The 17,344-nt window shown below is 54.9% G+C and overlaps 7 protein-coding genes across 7 annotated transcripts; 4 read left to right on the forward strand and 3 right to left on the reverse strand.

Annotated features, from left to right (window-relative positions):
• Nucleotides 1–106: 106 nt before the first annotated feature.
• On the reverse strand, nt 107–1,433 carry BDV59DRAFT_194434 (glycoside hydrolase family 18 protein; the record flags this gene model as incomplete). The annotated part of the gene is made up of 4 exons (XM_073692394.1): nt 107–771; nt 842–1,076; nt 1,148–1,172; nt 1,249–1,433. The coding sequence occupies 4 exons, from the start codon at nt 1,431–1,433 to the stop codon at nt 107–109; spliced, it is 1,110 nt and encodes a 369-aa protein (XP_073545989.1).
• A 1,679-nt stretch (nt 1,434–3,112) lies between these two features.
• Nucleotides 3,113–4,402, forward strand: yth1 (cleavage polyadenylation factor RNA-binding subunit YTH1). Its single transcript, XM_073690405.1, has one exon. The coding sequence runs from the start codon at nt 3,303–3,305 to the stop codon at nt 4,065–4,067; it is 765 nt and encodes a 254-aa protein (XP_073545990.1). The 5' UTR covers nt 3,113–3,302; the 3' UTR covers nt 4,068–4,402.
• On the forward strand, nt 4,402–5,909 carry pst2 (putative NADH-quinone oxidoreductase Pst2). The gene is made up of 3 exons (XM_073690406.1): nt 4,402–4,825; nt 4,884–5,280; nt 5,343–5,909. The coding sequence occupies exons 1-3, from the start codon at nt 4,716–4,718 to the stop codon at nt 5,439–5,441; spliced, it is 606 nt and encodes a 201-aa protein (XP_073545991.1). The 5' UTR covers nt 4,402–4,715; the 3' UTR covers nt 5,442–5,909.
• A 254-nt stretch (nt 5,910–6,163) lies between these two features.
• Nucleotides 6,164–8,280, forward strand: npl4 (nuclear protein localization protein 4; the record flags this gene model as incomplete). Its single annotated transcript, XM_073692395.1, has 4 exons — nt 6,164–6,262; nt 6,313–6,443; nt 6,497–7,958; nt 8,014–8,280. The coding sequence occupies 4 exons, from the start codon at nt 6,164–6,166 to the stop codon at nt 8,278–8,280; spliced, it is 1,959 nt and encodes a 652-aa protein (XP_073545992.1).
• Nucleotides 8,281–10,035: 1,755 nt separating this feature from the next.
• Nucleotides 10,036–11,817, reverse strand: BDV59DRAFT_71020 (uncharacterized protein). The gene is made up of 2 exons (XM_073696953.1): nt 11,601–11,817; nt 10,036–11,542 (listed from the first exon to the last, which is right to left on the reverse strand). Exons 1-2 carry the CDS (start codon nt 11,736–11,738, stop codon nt 10,127–10,129), a joined length of 1,554 nt encoding a protein of 517 aa, XP_073545993.1. The 5' UTR covers nt 11,739–11,817; the 3' UTR covers nt 10,036–10,126.
• Nucleotides 11,818–12,327: 510 nt separating this feature from the next.
• On the forward strand, nt 12,328–14,404 carry ppe1 (putative ribosomal protein/carboxylic ester hydrolase (Ppe1)). The gene is made up of 7 exons (XM_073690407.1): nt 12,328–12,379; nt 12,452–12,531; nt 12,592–12,988; nt 13,146–13,630; nt 13,696–13,786; nt 13,842–14,095; nt 14,149–14,404. The coding sequence occupies exons 3-7, from the start codon at nt 12,822–12,824 to the stop codon at nt 14,376–14,378; spliced, it is 1,227 nt and encodes a 408-aa protein (XP_073545994.1). The 5' UTR covers nt 12,328–12,379; nt 12,452–12,531; nt 12,592–12,821; the 3' UTR covers nt 14,379–14,404.
• A 79-nt stretch (nt 14,405–14,483) lies between these two features.
• On the reverse strand, nt 14,484–17,325 carry BDV59DRAFT_71052 (putative transcription initiation factor TFIID subunit). Its single transcript, XM_073696954.1, has 4 exons — nt 16,744–17,325; nt 16,622–16,665; nt 15,752–16,566; nt 14,484–15,702 (listed from the first exon to the last, which is right to left on the reverse strand). Exons 1-4 carry the CDS (start codon nt 16,979–16,981, stop codon nt 14,658–14,660), a joined length of 2,142 nt encoding a protein of 713 aa, XP_073545995.1. The 5' UTR covers nt 16,982–17,325; the 3' UTR covers nt 14,484–14,657.
• Between the last annotated feature and the right edge of the window lie 19 nt (nt 17,326–17,344).

Below are 17,344 nucleotides of genomic sequence, written 5' to 3' on the forward strand. Positions count from 1 at the left end.
TTGCACAACAAACATAGATAAAACCTGCAGGATGCCTCTCCCTTTTTTTTTTTTCCCGTGTCGCTAGACTATATTTCGCTTCCATTTTTTTTTCGTCTTCCTCGCATCATTCCATATCATGTAACGTGTTGTACCCCGTCTCGATCAGACTGCGCGGTCCGCGGGCATCCCCTCCAATATGCCAGTAAAACAACCCTCCGAGTCGAGTCTTGGTCACAAACTTGGCCTTCTGCTGCACCGTCCGCGGCGTGTCATACGTGACGAACCCGCCATCCCCGCCGGAGCAATACGCCGCTCCGAGCTTGTCGTCGTGGTGCTCCTTGGCCCCCGGCCGGGGTAAGTCGCTGTAATCGAACACGCCGTCCTCGCCCCCGCACCCTGCGTACCGTTGTCCGACATTACTGCTCCCCAGGAAGGACCGGCCGTACACGGGGACCCCGACAAGGAGCTTCTTGGGATCGACGCCCCGCCCCAGGATATACGTCACGGCGGACTGGCAGGACACGGCGCCCGGGTTGCGCGACGGGCTGTACAGCTGCGCCTGGTGGCCCGTCTCGGCCGTCCACGGGCCGGCAAAATCATACGTCATCACGTTGATCAGGTCCAGGTACCGTTGCGCCTGGCCGAGGTCGATGTTCTGCAGCGCCCACTGTCCGGCCGGGAGACAGGTCGCGAGTACGTATCGCGGTGGCGGGAAGCCCTGCCGCAGTCGGGCCAGCAACCGCACATAGTCCCAGCCCTGCTGCGGGTCCGCCGGGTGTTCCCAGTCGACTTGCATCGTTAGTTCCTGCCGTGTCCACAAACATACGAACCAAATCTTATGCATCGGGGGAGGGCATACTGTCGATCCCGTCCAGTCCGAACTGGTCGACCAGTTCCCTGGCGGTGCGGACGAACGTCTCGACGCGGGACTGGCTGCGGGCGACAGCGGCAAAGTTCTCGCTGCCCTTTCCGCCGCCGCCGATGGAGAGGATGAGCTTCATCTTCGAATACTGCGGCTTTAGCTGCGCAAAGGCGCGGAGACAGCCCTGCGTGCCGTCGACGGGCATCTGGGCGTCGGCCCATTCATCGCTCAGCTACGGGAAAACGTACACCCCGGTTAGTTTCTCGGGCAAATCACATGAATGGAGAGAACGAAGGAACCAACATAGACTGTGCCATCTTCCTTGACCCTTCAAAACGCCCGTGGGTTAACATGGCTATGCAATGGACCGGGACAGAATGAGGGGTAGTGCGGGAGACTCGTACCAGGCAAAGGCGTAGAAGATGTGCGAGATGAAGCCTAACCGCAGGGACGAGGGCGGCTGCTTGCGGTAGATGCGCCAATTCGGATAGTAGGCTGCGTTCAGGTAGAAGGGCACCTCGTAGGAACTGCTGCTAGAGCGTTCGGCGGCTTTGCGGCGCCAGTGGGGGAAGAGAGAGCCGGAGAACATGACTGTAGTGGGGATTTCGGGACCCAGACGGGGTGGTTGGTGCTGGCTACAGGCGCACCATGGAAGAAGGGGCGTGAATGAAAAGGCGATGGTATAGAGCAGAGGGCGATGACGACGATGGGATGAGGTCAGAGCACACGAACAATAACTAAGAGGTCTAGTATGCCCACCGGAGAAGCACGTCACGTGTGGATGGGGGCTTTTGCTGGGGAGAATTTCTTTTTGCGCTCCAGTTTGGGACTTTCATCACATTGATTTTCCCCTCGTCTATCGGGTCTACCGGATTTTATTCTTCATCGTCATATACTGACGGGCCCATGGATGGCATTCAGGTACGAACCGAGTGACCAGAGGACAAGGCAACCGACCTGACCCTCCAGGGACTGGACCGGGGCTCAGAGACGACTGACGGTGCTAGGATTAATAAACCAGAATTCCCACTCGAATGCAGCTCGGATCCGCTACGGCCGCTGACTTGTCCAGAGGTTCGTCTGGTGGTTAAAGGCTGCCTTCCAACCGTGCACGATGACACTGCAGGAATGAAGGGGGGTTGGCATTATTATTATTATTATTTTCCCCATCCCTCTTTAATGCGGGGACCTAGGCATTCATCTGTTAGCACTCTCGTTCTATTATTGTCCATGACAACAAAGAGAAAGCGACTTGGCCCCGGTGGACACTAGACAGGGCCCATGCTTCACCCCGCTGTGAGGGGTTCATTGGATGCCCCGGAAGCTTCATAGGTGATGAAACGGGCAACGCGCGTGCGGCTCGGATTATGATTAAAGGGATTGATCCATTCCGGTGAGAGAAAACTGTCCCACGAGTGGTGGTGGAGAGTCCCAGCCTCTCGCCTGATGCATACTGTCGCTGAGTGTATGGACAGGGATCAGCAGGCCACTTGAACAGTATCTCGTAGACCTCTCACCCAGCGAATTTATTCGATTCTGGACAGAGACATTCTCCCTTTCCGAGTCCCGTTAAAGTTTTCACATTCGTTGCTTTTTTTTCTCGCTTCTTAGGGGCTGTGGGGAGCGCTGACTTGCTGATTGCTATCCCCGCATGATGAGCTGCACCCAGCTGCATGGCTGGCTATGTTTGAACATGACTGGACCTCGGCGATGGGCGGATCGCCCGGGACCCAACGACAAAAGAAGCCAAAAGAATCGAGAACCTCCGGGGTACATCCAGACCTGCTGATGGGGATGTTAGGTAGATTACTGTCTGTACCCAGGAGGATCGAGAAGACGCAGAAAGCGTGGTTCCCGCACGAACCCGGACAGACTCTCCTGGGAGTGGAGAATAGCTTAGCAAAAGAAAATCAGGATGATCCCATGACTTGGAGGGATTTTTTCTTTCGTATGCAGGGACAACGGGCATCAGGATAGTCGGTCCAATAGACTCAGACGCCGATGACCGGCGAAAACTCCCATTGTCCGTCAGGATCTGAGGCGATACAACCCCTTGGGCGCCATCTGCTGGTTGTCGGGTAAATTGGAGGATCACGAGCAAAAGTACGCGGAGATGCAGAGACAACAATGCGAAGTATGGAGTTATGTAGGTAGTTATGGATATTGTGAATATAATGACTAATGTGTGCATTTGCGCTTCTCTTGCCACCGCCTGCCATCTTGGGACGCTTCTTGTTCCTTCTCGGTCGTTCTGCAACAACATAGAGAAGCGAACAGCAACCCTCGTTCTTCAAGGCCAGAAGCGATACATGAGCACCTTGTCATAATCCCTCACTGCCTCTCACGACCCATCGCCGTCATTTGATCTACTAAGTCACTCTACTCAATTCTGCTATCCACGATCACCTTCAACCTCGCCGATTCTCCATCGCGTATCTGCGGACATAAAGGATACAACATGACTGCGGACGTGAGCTACGCGGCGGCTCAGATCCTATCCAGCGATAGCTCGCGCGACCCCAGCTACGAAGACTTCTCCTTCACCCCTTTCATCCGGAAGAGCTTCGGGTTCGGCCTAGCCAGCGATGTCCCCGTCTGCAAAGCCTACAGTGAAGGCCACTGCCCTCTCGGACCGGCCTGCCCCGATCGCCATCCTACACCGTCTCGGGTTACGACGTCGACCACGACCGCGTCGGGCCTGGCGCCATCCACGACACACGGGTCCTTGGTGTGCAAGCACTTTTTGAAGGGCCTATGCAAGAAGGGGCTCAAATGCGAATACCTACACGAATATAACCTGCGGCGGATGCCCGAGTGCCAGTCGTTCTCGCGGTCGGGATATTGCCCCAACGGTGACGATTGCCTCTATCAGCACGTGCGGGAACAGGCCCGGCTGCCGCCCTGTGAACACTACGACCGGGGGTATTGCCCGCTGGGAGCGCTCTGCTCGAAACGCCACGTGCGACGGCGCTTATGCCCGTTCTACGTGGCCGGATTCTGTCCGGAAGGGAAGAGCTGCACGGACGCCCATCCGCGGTGGTCGGAGAACCTCCCACCGCCGACCCTGCGGGTGGAGAAGACGGAGGAGGAACTGGAGCGCGAACGGTCGCTGATTCGCGAGGAGCAGGAACGGGAGAAAGAGCGCGAACGCGAGTGGAGGAATGAACGAGGACGGGGCGGGGGATTTGTCCGTGGACGGTTCCGAGGACGGGGACGGGGATGAGGATGAGAGGATTGTTCAGGAAGACAGAGTGGACACTATTGTACGATACCCAATGGAGTGGATCTGGATTATAGAGCATGACAGCGCGTATTATGTTGTTCCTACGGGGTCCTCGGAGGTATCGGATGACATCATGACTGGAGACACCGGTCTGGAGGTGCATGCCGCTCAGGAGAGAGGCCTACGGGGCCGTTAAACCGCGAGGGAGGATTCTTCATGCTTGCGCGATCGGGATCACCGTGTAGACAGGCCGAATGAATGCGCTGAGCAGCGGAAATACGGGGAAGATGGAGGATTTGTCACCGATCGGTCAGAATTCCCTAAGCTGGCAGACCCGGCGCTGATTGGCGGGGGTGGGGATCAGTCATCGATTAGCTCATCGCCGTTGTCGATTATTGATGATTACTGCATCGTCCTGCTGCTGCCGCCAGCAGGTTGAGCTCTGGTAGGGTTGCAGGCCCCTCCCTCCCCAGCAGGGTCTCGGTTGCTTCCCTCTCGGAGGGGCTGGAGGGGCTGCCCCGCTGGGTTCTGATGGACTATAAATCCCTCTCTCTCCCTCTCCCTCAATCCCATCCTCTGTCCCATATCAATCGATCATAGACTTCTATTAATCCTAATTCTATTGTCTACCCCTCCAATTCCGTCACCATGGCCAAGATCGCTATTGTCTTTTACTCCATGTACGGCCACATCGTCAAGCTGGCCGAGGCCGAGAAGAAGGGTATCGAGGCCGCCGGCGGTAAGGTCGACGTTTACCAGTGAGTTCCCCCGGAACCTCTCCAATTGTCGTCGTCAAGCTCACCATTGGCTTTCCAGGATTGAGGAGACCCTTCCTCAGGAGGTCCTGGACAAGATGCACGCTCCTCCCAAGTCCAGCTACCCCATCGCCCACGTCGACACCCTGAAGGAGTACGACGCCGTGCTCTTCGGTATCCCCACCCGTTACGGTAACTTCCCGGCCCAGTGGAAGGCCTTCTGGGACCGCACTGGTGGCATCTGGGCCTCCGGTGGTTACTGGGGCAAGTATGCCGGTCTTTTCGTCTCGACCGGTACTCTCGGTGGTGGCCAGGAATCCACCTGCATCGCTGCCATGAGCACCCTCGCCCACCACGGTTTCATCTACGTGCCTCTCGGCTACAAGACCGTGTTCCCCCAGCTCGCCAACCTCACGGAGATCCACGGTGGTAGCGCCTGGGGTGCCGGTACCTTTGCCGTACGTTTGATTCTACCTCTATCCCTTTTCCCCCGGGTCGTTCCAAGACTAACCTCTCCTAGGGTGCTGATGGCTCCCGTCAGCCCACTGCCCTCGAGCTCGAGATTGCCGAGGCCCAGGGCAAGGCCTTCTACGAGCACGTCTCCAAGGCCACTGCTTGACTACATGGCAGCGACCAGACCAAGTCCGACACGCCCGCTGCAGCTGGCACCGCATCACAACCGAAAACCCAACAAAAAAATGAAACCACCCAGCCTGCGCAGACGCAACAGCCGACCACGTCGCAGAAGGGATCGGGTGCTAAAGCCGAGAAGAGCGAGGGACCCTGCGGTCTCCCCAAGAAGTGCAATATTCTTTGATTGGCTTTATCCCTCAATACCCCTGGCTGTGTCATTGGCTTCGCTTGTTCATGTGTTTGCGATTCTTGTTGAGGCGTTTGTGGCGAGAGGTTCATTCAGAATATGATGCCTAATGAGACTTGGTTATCCTGATATCTCCGTTTCTTTCGCGTAGCGCAGACAATGCGTTGATAACCTCGCCATATATCTTCGCACATATCAAAACTCGTATAGTTTGTTGGTCAAGAGTAATGTAACTAGTTATGGAGTAGTTGACTAGTTAGTCAGCCGATGACTAAGGCGGTATGACGATAGAGCTGCTTCTGTTCCTCCGCTTTCCACCACAGCTTCTCCATCTTGAATCCGCTCCTCCTCTGCTTTCTCCCTGTCCCATCTCTTCTTTGGACACACTCTCTTGGAAAACATATACTGCCTCCCGTTAACCGTCATGAGTGCTCTTTTCTCTTAAACCCTTAGATCCACCCAAGCAACCCACCGTTTACGAATCCTGCTCCCACGTCATCCGCACCTTACCTCCCGCTACCATGGCGTCCCGGCCGATTGTGTTGAGATTTGAAAGTCGAAATGGCCAGTTTCGACTGTCTGTGAACCCACAGGAGCTACTTCCCTCTCTCCAGCAAAAGGTATGCTCCAGTCAGCCAGGAGCAACGCGCCATCCTGACAACCCTGGCAGATTGTAGAACACCTTCCCGAAGACGTCGAGCCATCCTCAATCAGCCTGTCCAACAAACCGATTGGCACCGGTGGTGATGAGAGATCTCTGGCTGGTCTAGGTGGCGTTTCGATTGAAAAGGCTGGTTTAAGGTTGGTTTGTTGCTGATTCCGTTCAGTCTGAGATTCGTTGACACGTTCCCTAGCCACGGTGACAAACTTTACATTGGCTATCAAAACAAACAAGACTTGCAAGACGGTGCCTCAAACGGGCATGTGACGAACGAATCATCCCGCCGTCTGAACGGAGCCCCGGTGTCACAACCCGAGACGGTCGCCATCCGCGCTCAACCTGCCTCTCCTTCCGCCACAATAAAAAACCCCTGGGAAGTGATCCAACAGAGCCCATTGGATGATGCGTTGGATAAGAAGGACGGCAAAATCAAACGTTCGCTGGATACAAAGATGTGTAAACATGGCCCAAAAGGCATGTGCGACTACTGTATGCCACTGGAACCCTACGACCCGAAATACCTTGGAGAAAAGAAGATCAAACATTTATCGTTTCACTCCTACCTCCGCAAGATCAATGCTGCAACGAATAAAGCGGAGCTGAACAGCTCATTCATGGCCCCCCTCAGTGAACCATACTACCGTGTCCGGCGCGACTGTCCCTCTGGACACCCCGCCTGGCCTGAGGGCATCTGCACCAAGTGTCAGCCCAGTGCAATCAGTCTCCAGCCGCAAGAGTTCCGCATGGTCGACCACGTGGAATTCTCTTCTCCTGCTCTGATCAACTCATTGCTGGACTTCTGGCGCAAATCCGGCTCCCAGCGCATGGGCTTTTTGTATGGAACCTACGAGGAGTATGCGGAAGTGCCATTGGGTATCAAGGCCGTGGTTCAAGCGATCTACGAGCCGCCGCAGGTGGATGAGGTGGACGGGATCACTCTGCATGAGTGGCCAAATGAAAGAGAAGTGGACGAAGTCGCTCGACTTTGCGGCCTGGAGAAGGTCGGGGTGATCTTCACGGACCTGCTGGATGCCGGTCAGGGCGATGGCTCTGTCATATGCAAGCGACATATCGATTCATATTACCTCTCCTCGCTAGAGATCGCCTTTGCGTCGAGGCTACAGGCGCAACATCCCAAGGCCACCAAATGGAGTCGCAATGGCCGGTTCGGCTCGAACTTTGTCACTTGTGTCCTGAGTGGCGACGAAGAGGGCGCCATTACGGTCAGCGCCTATCAGGCTTCTGTAGCCGCCGTGGAAATGGTCCGTGCAGACATCGTTGAGCCGTCCGCCGAGCCCTCCGTCATGCTTGTGCAGTCGGAGGAAGACGACACAGACAATAAATCGCGATATATCCCAGAGGTGTTCTATCGCAAGATCAACGAGTACGGCGTGAGCGCCCAACAAAACGCAAAACCCGCTTTCCCTGTTGAATATCTCTTGGTCACATTAACCCACGGTTTCCCCACGGAGTCGTCGCCGTTATTCACCGACAGTAGTTTCCCCATAGAGAACCGCGAAGTCATTGGCGAGAGCCAGGAGCTCCGTCATGTCGCGAAGAAACTGGTGTCGCATGGTGATCCCGACAAGGCGATTCAAGCGGTGTCAGACTTCCATCTCCTGTGCTTCCTCCACTCGTTGTCGACGTTCAATAAGGTGAGAGGATCCCTCCCTCATATCCCCCGCCCCGGCCTTTGCTTACCCATTCCAGGACGAAGAATCCCTTCTCTGCCGCGTTGCGACGTCCCGAAAACCTGCGGATGGGATGCAGCTGATTAATACCCCCGGGTGGGCGACCTTGGTGACGATTCTTCAGGAAAGTGGTGAGCGCCCCCCCAAGCGCCCCTGGCTCAGTACGGCCGAATCTTCCCGTCCGATGGTCCCGACTGGAAAGCGGTTCCTTTCCTCAAGGACTGAGTCTCCCAAGTCAGAAAGTGAACAGCTTGCTAAGAGGTTCAAGGGAGCTAGTCTAGAGTGACGGGTATTCGATCCCGATTATAACCCCCCCACCACGGCCCATTCGTTCAACATTCGACCCCGTGTTTGATCGACTAGGCTATCGTCGACTCGACCGATTGGAGTGACGTGACTGGGGACATCAGTTGTATCGAGTTCATTTATGGAGACGTGCGTCCTACTTGTCTTTCTTCCTGATGCATACATGTGGCCACATGATTTACGTTTCAGCATGCGACGTCGGGTTCTTCCCGCGGGTTTGATATCACCGTATAGTTAGACGGCTCGGAAAATCACATTATTAGGATTGGTCGCTTCGTTGGTATTGGGAGAACTTTCCATGGCTGAGGATGACGTAGTCTCGAGTATCAACTACATCGGTCAGGGATAGCAAGAAAGCCGGCAATGAAACTCTGGAAGATGATCCAGTTATCCCGTCTCGGCATCCAAAATCCTCAATATCTGTCCCTCCCATCCATTGAGCTACATCCTGCTCGGTTAACCCACTTTTATTCTTGGAGTTGACATCTATGCCTCGTTGCAGTAAGAGGCACACACATTCAGAGGCACCCTTCCCGATGGCGCAATGTAGCGCAGACCCTATACCTGGCTTCTCGGATCATATTCCCACTTGCGCAGGTTAATCGGAACCTTCGCCTCATCCAACAGCCAGGATTTTAATTGGCCATTTGCCAGTCCGGTTCGCTGGGCCATGAAGGGCATTGCTGTGGGAGAAGTCGGCGCCATGTACAGCTAACAACCGGAATTCTTCTACAGTACCAGATAACCCAGCCTCGCTCAGTACATCGTTGAATCCCCTGTCGTTGCATCCGTGCGGGTCAGCCCATGCTCAAGACACCAGCGGACCTGCGCTTCGTTCCCAATCATGATCATGGTTCTGTCAAGACATTAGCATCAACGGCTTCATTATGGACGGATCCAGGATATGGATGCGAATAAATCTGATGTGGTATCGAGATGAACGCACCAGAGTATGGCGCCCCGTTCTTCGCAGTTTTATTTTGATATCCCACATATGAGCTAGAAACACCTCGAGACGTCCCATGATTTGCTGGGCAGTACCATCAATACTGCCAGATATGTAATGGGACATTGCCGTTCGTCAATCGTGCACTTGACCACGTTTACCCGGTGTCTTCTAGATGCTCGCGTTATCAGCCGATTGAGCATGAACTAGGGGAGCTCGATACGGCCCGTGGATGACACTGACCAAGAGACCAAATGCCCAGTCAACATCTTTCATGTCTTGCGGACCTGGATTAAACCCGACATGGCCGGACTGCGCGATACCAGCCTCCCAATGGGCAATTGGCTTTTAAGCAGGTCCAGATGACCTTCTAGAGCGCTGTTTGTCATTTCGTGATAAAATTTGATAAGGTCGGGAAATGTACCATTGTGAAAGGCGCTTTTGGGTCATCAGGGTGGGATGGAAGAAGTTGAAGTGACAAGGAATTCATGCCTTTCTACTTATTACCTGCAGATGCACAGCGCCCGGACTGGGAACGATCTGCAGCCGTTAAGTACTGCGTAGTATGGAGAAATATGGATATGTCTCGCATCCACTCGATTCTTCACAATAATCAACATATAATTCCTGGTAAAACAGGCTATCGCTTTTCGGGATATAAGGCCCACTGTCATTTCTGGACCATCAGGTGTCGCTGAAAGATTTGAACATCCCAACACGCTTGCAATCGCCGTGACCTGTACAGAGGTTGAGGTGTTCGGATGAATCTTTTGGAACATCAAGGTTCATCGGCATTGCCCGTTATACAAAAGATATCTGACGATGAAACTCCGAACATTGCTTGAATTTCATATACAAGAAATGAATATACAAATAGCAATCACTTTTCTCTCTGCACCAGCTGTCTTAATCGCTTCTCCAGCGTTTGTTTGCCCTCCACTGTCCGCCATACTTCATGTGGCGCGCCCTTCACAATATCCCACTCCTGCAGATTCCTCGTTACCTTGGTCAGATCCTGCTGGCCCTTCGCCCACCGCTGACTTTTGCGGACCTCGACGCCCGAACTGACGACCATAAGGGGAGTCTCTGCTTCCTGGACGTGGCGGGCGGTTTGAATCTCCGAGGTCGTCATGGTGGCCGCGACCAGGTTCTCCTGCAATTTGGCCTTGATGACCTTCCCCGTCTGGTAAGCGCTCCGTCCGTACACGCGGTCTTCCCGCGTGCGGCCCTTGAAGATGGCGCCGGCGACACGATCAAACCCAAGCGGGGAGATGATCCCTCTCAGCCAGAGGAGAAAGCCGCGGCCCGGCGACGCAACCTTCCCGAGGTAGTCCTCGTGGAGGCCGTCAATGAGCAGGATGCCGTCGATCTCGAGCACGTGGCGACTGGCGAAGATGCGACTGTAAATGCTGCCCACGCCGGCGGAGACCAGCACCCACGGCCCGTCCTCGCCCGCCAGCGCCAACGCCTCCGACAGTGCATCCGCAGCCATGCCGGCCGAGTACGGCGACGGGGCATTGTCGGACCAGGCGAACCCGGGGCGGTCCCAGAAGCAGTAGCGCGCGATGGCACCACTGCGGTAAACGTCATCGATGAAGGGCTGCAGCGTGTGCTCGACGGGGGATTCACCGCCCTCGAGCAGGACGGTGGGCATGGAGGCGTTGTCGCCGCCGCCACCTACACAAGCGAGATGTACCTGGAAGCTGTCCCCGTTGACGAGGTACTGGGAGCCCGGGGGCCGGAGGGACGCGTCGCGGGCGCGCAGGATTAAGGTGGCGGTGAAGAGGATGGCGACGAGGGCGAGCACGGTCATGGCGACGGACTCGATCAGCACGGCGAGCCACTCGCGCAACGGGCGACGGGTCTCCTCGCGGCCGGTCAGACGTTCTTCCTCCTCACGCTTGCCCCACGCTACGGAACGAATCTGCAAGATGTTATACAGCGCGATGAGGGTGGCCCAGACGACGGAGGCGATGCCGACCCAGCCTTCCTCGACGCGCAGCTGTGGTACGCTCACGATGATGCACATGTCCACGAAGAGGAGGACAAGGAGCATGATACCGGAGATGACCATCGGGCGGGACGGGACGGAGAAGAAGAGCAGGCTGATGACGAGGTAGCCGACGGTGAGGGTGGTATAGGAGAAGCAGAAGAAGCCAGATCCCCGGGTGTGCATCGCTGGCGGACTCACAAACACGGACACCAGAAGAAACGTCCACCAAATGAAGGAGATGGCCAGGAAGAGCAAGGAGAGACCCCGAAGAGCGCGAATGCTCCAGAGATTGTAGGGTGAAACCTGTCATTGCTGGTGAGAGGATGCATTTGGAAGATGAAGCACGGATTGGTCAACGCACTGCAGGGTCGTCAGGACTCAGATACCCCGGATTCTCTCGTGGCAGGAGTCTCGTCCGCTCATCAGGTTCCTCATGGTGCCTGGGGCTCATAGAGGGGCGGTCCTCGTAGCCTTGCGATGGTTCCTGATCGTCAGACATTTTGTCTTACTGTAGCACTGTGTCGTGGAAGGAGTTCGGGAATGATGATGATGGAGGTCCAGAGTTGAGATAAAGATGTCATAGAACGATGACGTCATGAGAGCCAAGGATGTATAACGAAGGGTATAGTCTATTAAGACGAACAGTGACCAGCTATATTAGGCCTGTCCGTGGTGATAGATAGGTAGGTAATAATATGTTCTCATAGGATGCCATATCCGTTGGAGCCACAGCCTTTGAGAGTGTTCATACCATGTAGCATATACTACTAGTATATTCCACGAATAGATCCGTTCTTCATTATTGCCCAATAGTAGACCAATAGCCCTTACAATATGAGTATCCATAATCCTGCCAATGTATATTTGATCCCTAGAGAGAAGCCAAGTGTGAGATGGAGAGAGAATGACTCTCAAGCCGTGCTGGGTATGTGATAGTAGTAGTACTTAGCCAGCTCAGTTGTAGCGGTAAAATGAGCAAGAGGAAAGTTTCAGGCAGAGAATCATAAATTTACATGATCTTTATCTCGCAGAAGAGGGTGTCCAAAGCAAGCAATGGCAATTTATCAGATTATGTCTTTAAATTCTTCCTCATTGTTTGGACAGCTCCATCCGATAGACAACACATAATACTTCTTTCGGCCTTACAGAGATGTTAGGCTTATGAGTAACGGCATCGTACTATTTGGACTAGGAATATCATGCAGAGCCCTACCTAATGATGAATATCCATTAGGCGCACCGTACCTAGATGTAGATCATAGAGTTGAGGTCGATGAAGTCATATAATTATGCCTCAGGCATTCGTATTAGTCAGCCTCACGCCCAACAACATCCAGACCAACATCTACATACCAGAAACAGCTATCCCCACGCCCTCAATTGCCGCAGGAGCAGCAGATGATTGTGCCCCTGCTCGAGGTCTTGATATCCCGTGTCTTCTTAACATGATCCCTCGTTCTCACCCTCGAACTGATCCCTGCCTCTTCTCCACGTGGGGCAGCGTTGCCGACGTTACTCAATCATACAACACTCATCCCACTAGACCCGCCATATAAACCTTTCTTGGCCCGAAGACTCACCCATGAGTGAGCTGCAAAAGTCGTTTGCCAAAGCAAAGCTGGCCAAGCTCCCTGTCGAGCCTCCCGTGTCCTCGATGGACGCCCTAGAAGAGGAGGATTCCTCCGGCTCGTCGACCGGAACGGTCACCCCATCGCCGAGTAAACGATTGTTTGCCAGACCAGATCGAGAGTATGTATTGCACTGCCTATGTAACTGTAAATTTTCATTTGCCGTGTGACGATTCTATGTAGCACACAACGACACTCGTCATATCGCCCCTCCCGTCCGGGCAGTATCGCACCATCTCACACACTCCACTTTGGTGACACCTCGCTAACCCCAGCAGATCCGCCTCCTCCACGCTGAGCTGGACCGACTTCTTCGCCCAGGAGCTTTTCCTCCGCGAGGATGTCAATGACACCCACGTCACCCACCATGCTTATCTGACTCCCCCAACCAACTCGGGGCCGCTTTTCGTCATGCATCACGGCGCCGGTTCCTCCGGTCTCTCCTTCGCCACATGCGCAGAAGAGATCCGGAGGCTCCTCCCCAACGCGGGGGTATTGTCGCTGGACGCCCGAGACCATGGACAGACCACCGTGACGGCAGCCGACGGTCAAGGGCCCGTCGCCCTAGACTTGAGCCTGGAGACCCTCAATCGCGACCTCGTCTTCGTCATCCGCGAGACCCACACGCGGATGGCCTGGGACAGTCTCCCCGACATTGTCCTCGTCGGACATAGTCTGGGCGGCGCGGTGATCACAGATGTCGCCAAGAAGGGCGAGCTGGGGTCCAAGTTATTGGCGTATGCCGTGCTGGATGTAGTCGAGGGTACAGTCTTCTCGAAACCCCCATCAGCCATCGGAGGCGTTTGAACACCACTCACAAAGCACTAGGCTCGGCCATGGATGCCCTCCAAAGCATGGAGCAGTACCTCTCTACTCGACCTTCCCGGTTCCCTTCCCTGACCTCGGGGATCGAATGGCAGTAGGTGTTCGCCCCCGCTGCGGAAGCGAAGTGCCAAGCTAAAAAGCGTCTGTAGTACACGCTCGCGCACCCTCCGCAATAGGACCTCCGCGCGCGTTTCCGTACCCTCATTACTCTACGAGGAGGAATCCGCCACGGACCCGTCTAAACCGTGGGTGTGGCGTACCAATCTCGCTGAGACGAAGCCCTTCTGGGAGAACTGGTTCATCGGACTGAGTAAGAAGTTCCTCGAAGCTCGTGGTGGCAAATTGCTTCTGCTCGCCGGTACAGATAGATTAGATAAGGAGTTGATGATCGGACAGATGCAAGGTACGCACTTCCTCTTTAGCACGGGATGCTGCCCGCCAACTAACAGCCCCAAGGCAAATATCAACTCCAGGTGCTGCCCGAAGCAGGCCACTTTATTCAAGAAGACCAACCGGCCAAGACCGCGCAGATTCTGGTGGATTTCTACAAGCGCAATGATCGGAGTGCCTTGGTGCTGCCGCCCAAAGTGGCAGATATGCAGGCATCAGCTGCGATGAAGCAAGGTGGTGGTATTGGGAATGCTTTTGGACGGCCACCGGGAGGCAGCACTGGGTCATTAAAGTAGATATAGACTATTATACTGATAAAGGAAGCCATTCATTGGATTGATACTTCACGGCTGTAGAACAAGTCTCGCCAGTGTTTGTAAAAAGGGCTCTTGGCTTTTTTTCAACGAAACCACCGCCAACACCATGCCAGGACGCCGCCTTGTATGTATCTAAGTACCCTTCAAACCTGCGACTAGCGTCCTTTCCAAAAGATGACATAAACAAAAGGAGGGCATGTGACAAGCATATTAATAGAAAAATAAAGGACTCGGGTATCAACGCCACTGAGAAAAGCATCACGGAAGATAGGCACCTCCGGCAATGATCAGGTTCATATTGGTAAACTTCACCTTGTACACTGGACTTTTCTTTGTCGGGAAAGCGCTGATCTGATCCGGCGTCACCACGACATCTTTGCCCTTCTTCTTCGGGGCGACGGAACTGGAGGCTTGCGTCCCAGTAGTGGCTGCATTGCCCGCATCCACCTTCGACCCAGCACCGCCCTCGCCGACGACGCGTCCTTGCGAAGCATCCTGGGCGGGCCCAGAGATGTCCCATACGCGAACTGTCCCGTCAGCCCCGCCCGACACAAGAACGGTCGATTCAACGCTCCAGCTCAAGGACCAGATGCCACCTTTGCCGTGGCCACGCATGCGCTTCATCAGTCTTCCAGGGGCCAAATCCCACAGGAGGATCGATCCGTGATCGTCTGCAGATGCCAGGATCTTGCCGTCTCGGCTGCACGCAAGGGCCGTGATATTGCCCGTGTGTCCGGTGAACATGCGGACGGCGTTGCCTGTGGTCACCGCCCACATGCGCACCGTATGATCGGAACTGCCGGTGAAAACGTACGCGGAGTTCGGATGGAAGCACACGCAGTCGACGTCCTGGTCATGGCCCACAAAGATGCGCTGCTGGCGGATATGGTCTGTAACCCACAAGCGGGCAGTCTTGTCATGTCCACCTGAAACGAAGTAGTGGCCGAAGGGTCCCCACTGGAGATCCCACACGGGCTGATCGTGTCCCTTGTACACAACCATACATTGCCACAGATCTAGCGACCAGAGTCGGATGGTCTTGTCGGCTGACGAGGAGAGCAACCAACGGGCGTTTGTGGGGGTCGTGGACGTCTCCGAGCGGGTCGCGGATGGAGCAAACGCCACGGCATACACGGGGCCAGAATGACCGATAAGACGACGGGAGTTCGACGGAGGGGTATCATCGACACTGTCGTAGGTCGATTGGATCTTCTTTCCGTCCATGCTCCAGACACGGATATATGACTCCTGCATACCAGCTGCAACCAGCATATTGTCATCCGAGAAATCCAAGCAGTTGATCCTAATCCTAGTCAGCTAGGGAAGACAGATGGAGGAGGCTCGAGACTCACCCGTCGTACGTATTGTGGAACGTGAACATGCACACGCTGACAGCGGGACCAACGCCGCCGGTCCGACCTTCGATTCTGAACCGGTCGCGATGTTCTTTGACCTTTTGGATTTCCATTTCCACATCGCGAGCCGTTGACGGAGGGTATGGAATGTCAGCACGTGTAGGTGCCTCGTCGTCCTCCTCCTTTTTTATGATGTGGTCAAACTCCTGGACCAGTGTGTTTTGGCCGGCCGTTGGCGGGTTTTTCGCATCTTCGTCGGCGAGCTCGCCCCTCACGTCAGCTTCCAAGGTCTGTTCCAAGGGCAGTTTGCCAAGCCTAAGACGCGGTAACGTTCCCGCCATAGCAGGGTTATCGCCGGTGTAAGCCGATCCTGGATGATGGCCCGGAATACCTTCGTCTTCAGCAGGGAACGTATGTCCCATTCCAGCCTGGCCCAGCATGGCCGCAAAGCTAAAACGGTCATCCACGGCGCGCTCTTTCGTGATGACAGTGCAGAAGCTGCTGAGAATGGCAGACATGACGGAGCCTCCCTCTTTCGGCTTGCTTTCCAGGAACTGCATGAGGTTTGAGAAGGCCGGGTTGCTGAGCACCAAGCGGTATTTGTTGTTCCGGTACAGCTTGGCAGTGGTATTGTCCTGCACATGCTCCGGGAGACTAATGGGCTCCAGAGCGCGAACATCTTCGGTGTGCTCCGGCAAGAAGAGGTTCTTATTGGTATCGAAGAATTGCTTTGCCTCCTGTGGGTAGAAGGAGGTCACCATGTTGAGGAAAGAGTAGACGAAGAGTGGCCAGAGCACGCGTCTCAGTTCTGGCTGTGGGGGATTAGCTAGATATACCTAGGTACTGATGTGGGATGAAGCGTTCTACCTTGTAAAGGTCCAGATTATCTTCCACCCAGACTTTAATCAAGTCTATTATGGTCATCAGCCACATCCGTTCAGCGAGGGATAGAAATGATCATCATAGCCATAACAACGTAGGGAGCTTACCAAATCCAGCCCGGTACTTGGGACGCGCATCCTCACCCAGAGGGGGCAGTGGACGGCCATCAATCTCTTGATTGGCAGACTCCATACGAAGCATAGCCTCGGTACGGCTATAGCCTTTTTTGGCCAGGTAGTCAATGACCTGGGGCGTTGGGTCAGCCATGTCCGCGGCAAAGAAATGGACGATACGTGGAGAGTATGCAAAAAGGAACACAATAGATCCAACATGAAACCCCCCCATGGATCATGTGCTGAAGCCGGTAACAGACAGATGATCAAACCAACCCCACCACCAACAGACAACGGCACCCCTTGGAACATAGTTTACTTACTATCTGATTCAGATTCTGCTGCGACATGGCGCTATTGGGCGGAGGAGCCGGCGGATTAGGCGTTACCGGGGTGCTTGCGGCCATTGATTGCTGGTGAGGAGGCATGGACATTCCTCCACCACCGGGCCCCATACTTCCGCTCCGGGGTGCAGGGCTGGGGGCCCCGCCTGGCGCAGACATGGCGCTGGATGGGTTAATCGGACGAGATGCTTCCGACTCAAGATGAAGGGGGGGAAGGCGAAAGAGGGGGAGACGGCGAGGAGAGGGTGGAA

Source organism: Aspergillus ambiguus, assembly GCF_047715705.1.
Source record: "Aspergillus ambiguus strain CBS 117.58 unplaced genomic scaffold BDV59scaffold_26, whole genome shotgun sequence".
Lineage (NCBI taxonomy): Eukaryota > Fungi > Ascomycota > Eurotiomycetes > Eurotiales > Aspergillaceae > Aspergillus > Aspergillus ambiguus.

Coding starts and splice junctions, on each gene's coding strand:
- yth1 (XM_073690405.1), top strand. CDS start 3,303: ATGACTGCGGACGTGAGCTACGCGGCGGCTCAGATCCTATCCAGCGAT.
- pst2 (XM_073690406.1), top strand. CDS start 4,716: ATGGCCAAGATCGCTATTGTCTTTTACTCCATGTACGGCCACATCGTC. Junction 4,826..4,883: donor GGTAAGGTCGACGTTTACCA/GTGAGTTCCCCC, acceptor TTGGCTTTCCAG/GATTGAGGAGACCCTTCCTC. Junction 5,281..5,342: donor GGGGTGCCGGTACCTTTGCC/GTACGTTTGATT, acceptor AACCTCTCCTAG/GGTGCTGATGGCTCCCGTCA.
- BDV59DRAFT_71020 (XM_073696953.1), bottom strand. CDS start 11,738: ATGTCTGACGATCAGGAACCATCGCAAGGCTACGAGGACCGCCCCTCT. Junction 11,543..11,600: donor TGAGTCCTGACGACCCTGCA/GTGCGTTGACCA, acceptor CAGCAATGACAG/GTTTCACCCTACAATCTCTG.
- ppe1 (XM_073690407.1), top strand. CDS start 12,822: ATGAGTGAGCTGCAAAAGTCGTTTGCCAAAGCAAAGCTGGCCAAGCTC. Junction 12,989..13,145: donor TTTGCCAGACCAGATCGAGA/GTATGTATTGCA, acceptor TAACCCCAGCAG/ATCCGCCTCCTCCACGCTGA. Junction 13,631..13,695: donor CGTGCTGGATGTAGTCGAGG/GTACAGTCTTCT, acceptor ACAAAGCACTAG/GCTCGGCCATGGATGCCCTC.
- BDV59DRAFT_71052 (XM_073696954.1), bottom strand. CDS start 16,981: ATGGGGGGGTTTCATGTTGGATCTATTGTGTTCCTTTTTGCATACTCT. Junction 16,666..16,743: donor CAAGTACCGGGCTGGATTTG/GTAAGCTCCCTA, acceptor TGACCATAATAG/ACTTGATTAAAGTCTGGGTG. Junction 15,703..15,751: donor TTCCACAATACGTACGACGG/GTGAGTCTCGAG, acceptor GACTAGGATTAG/GATCAACTGCTTGGATTTCT.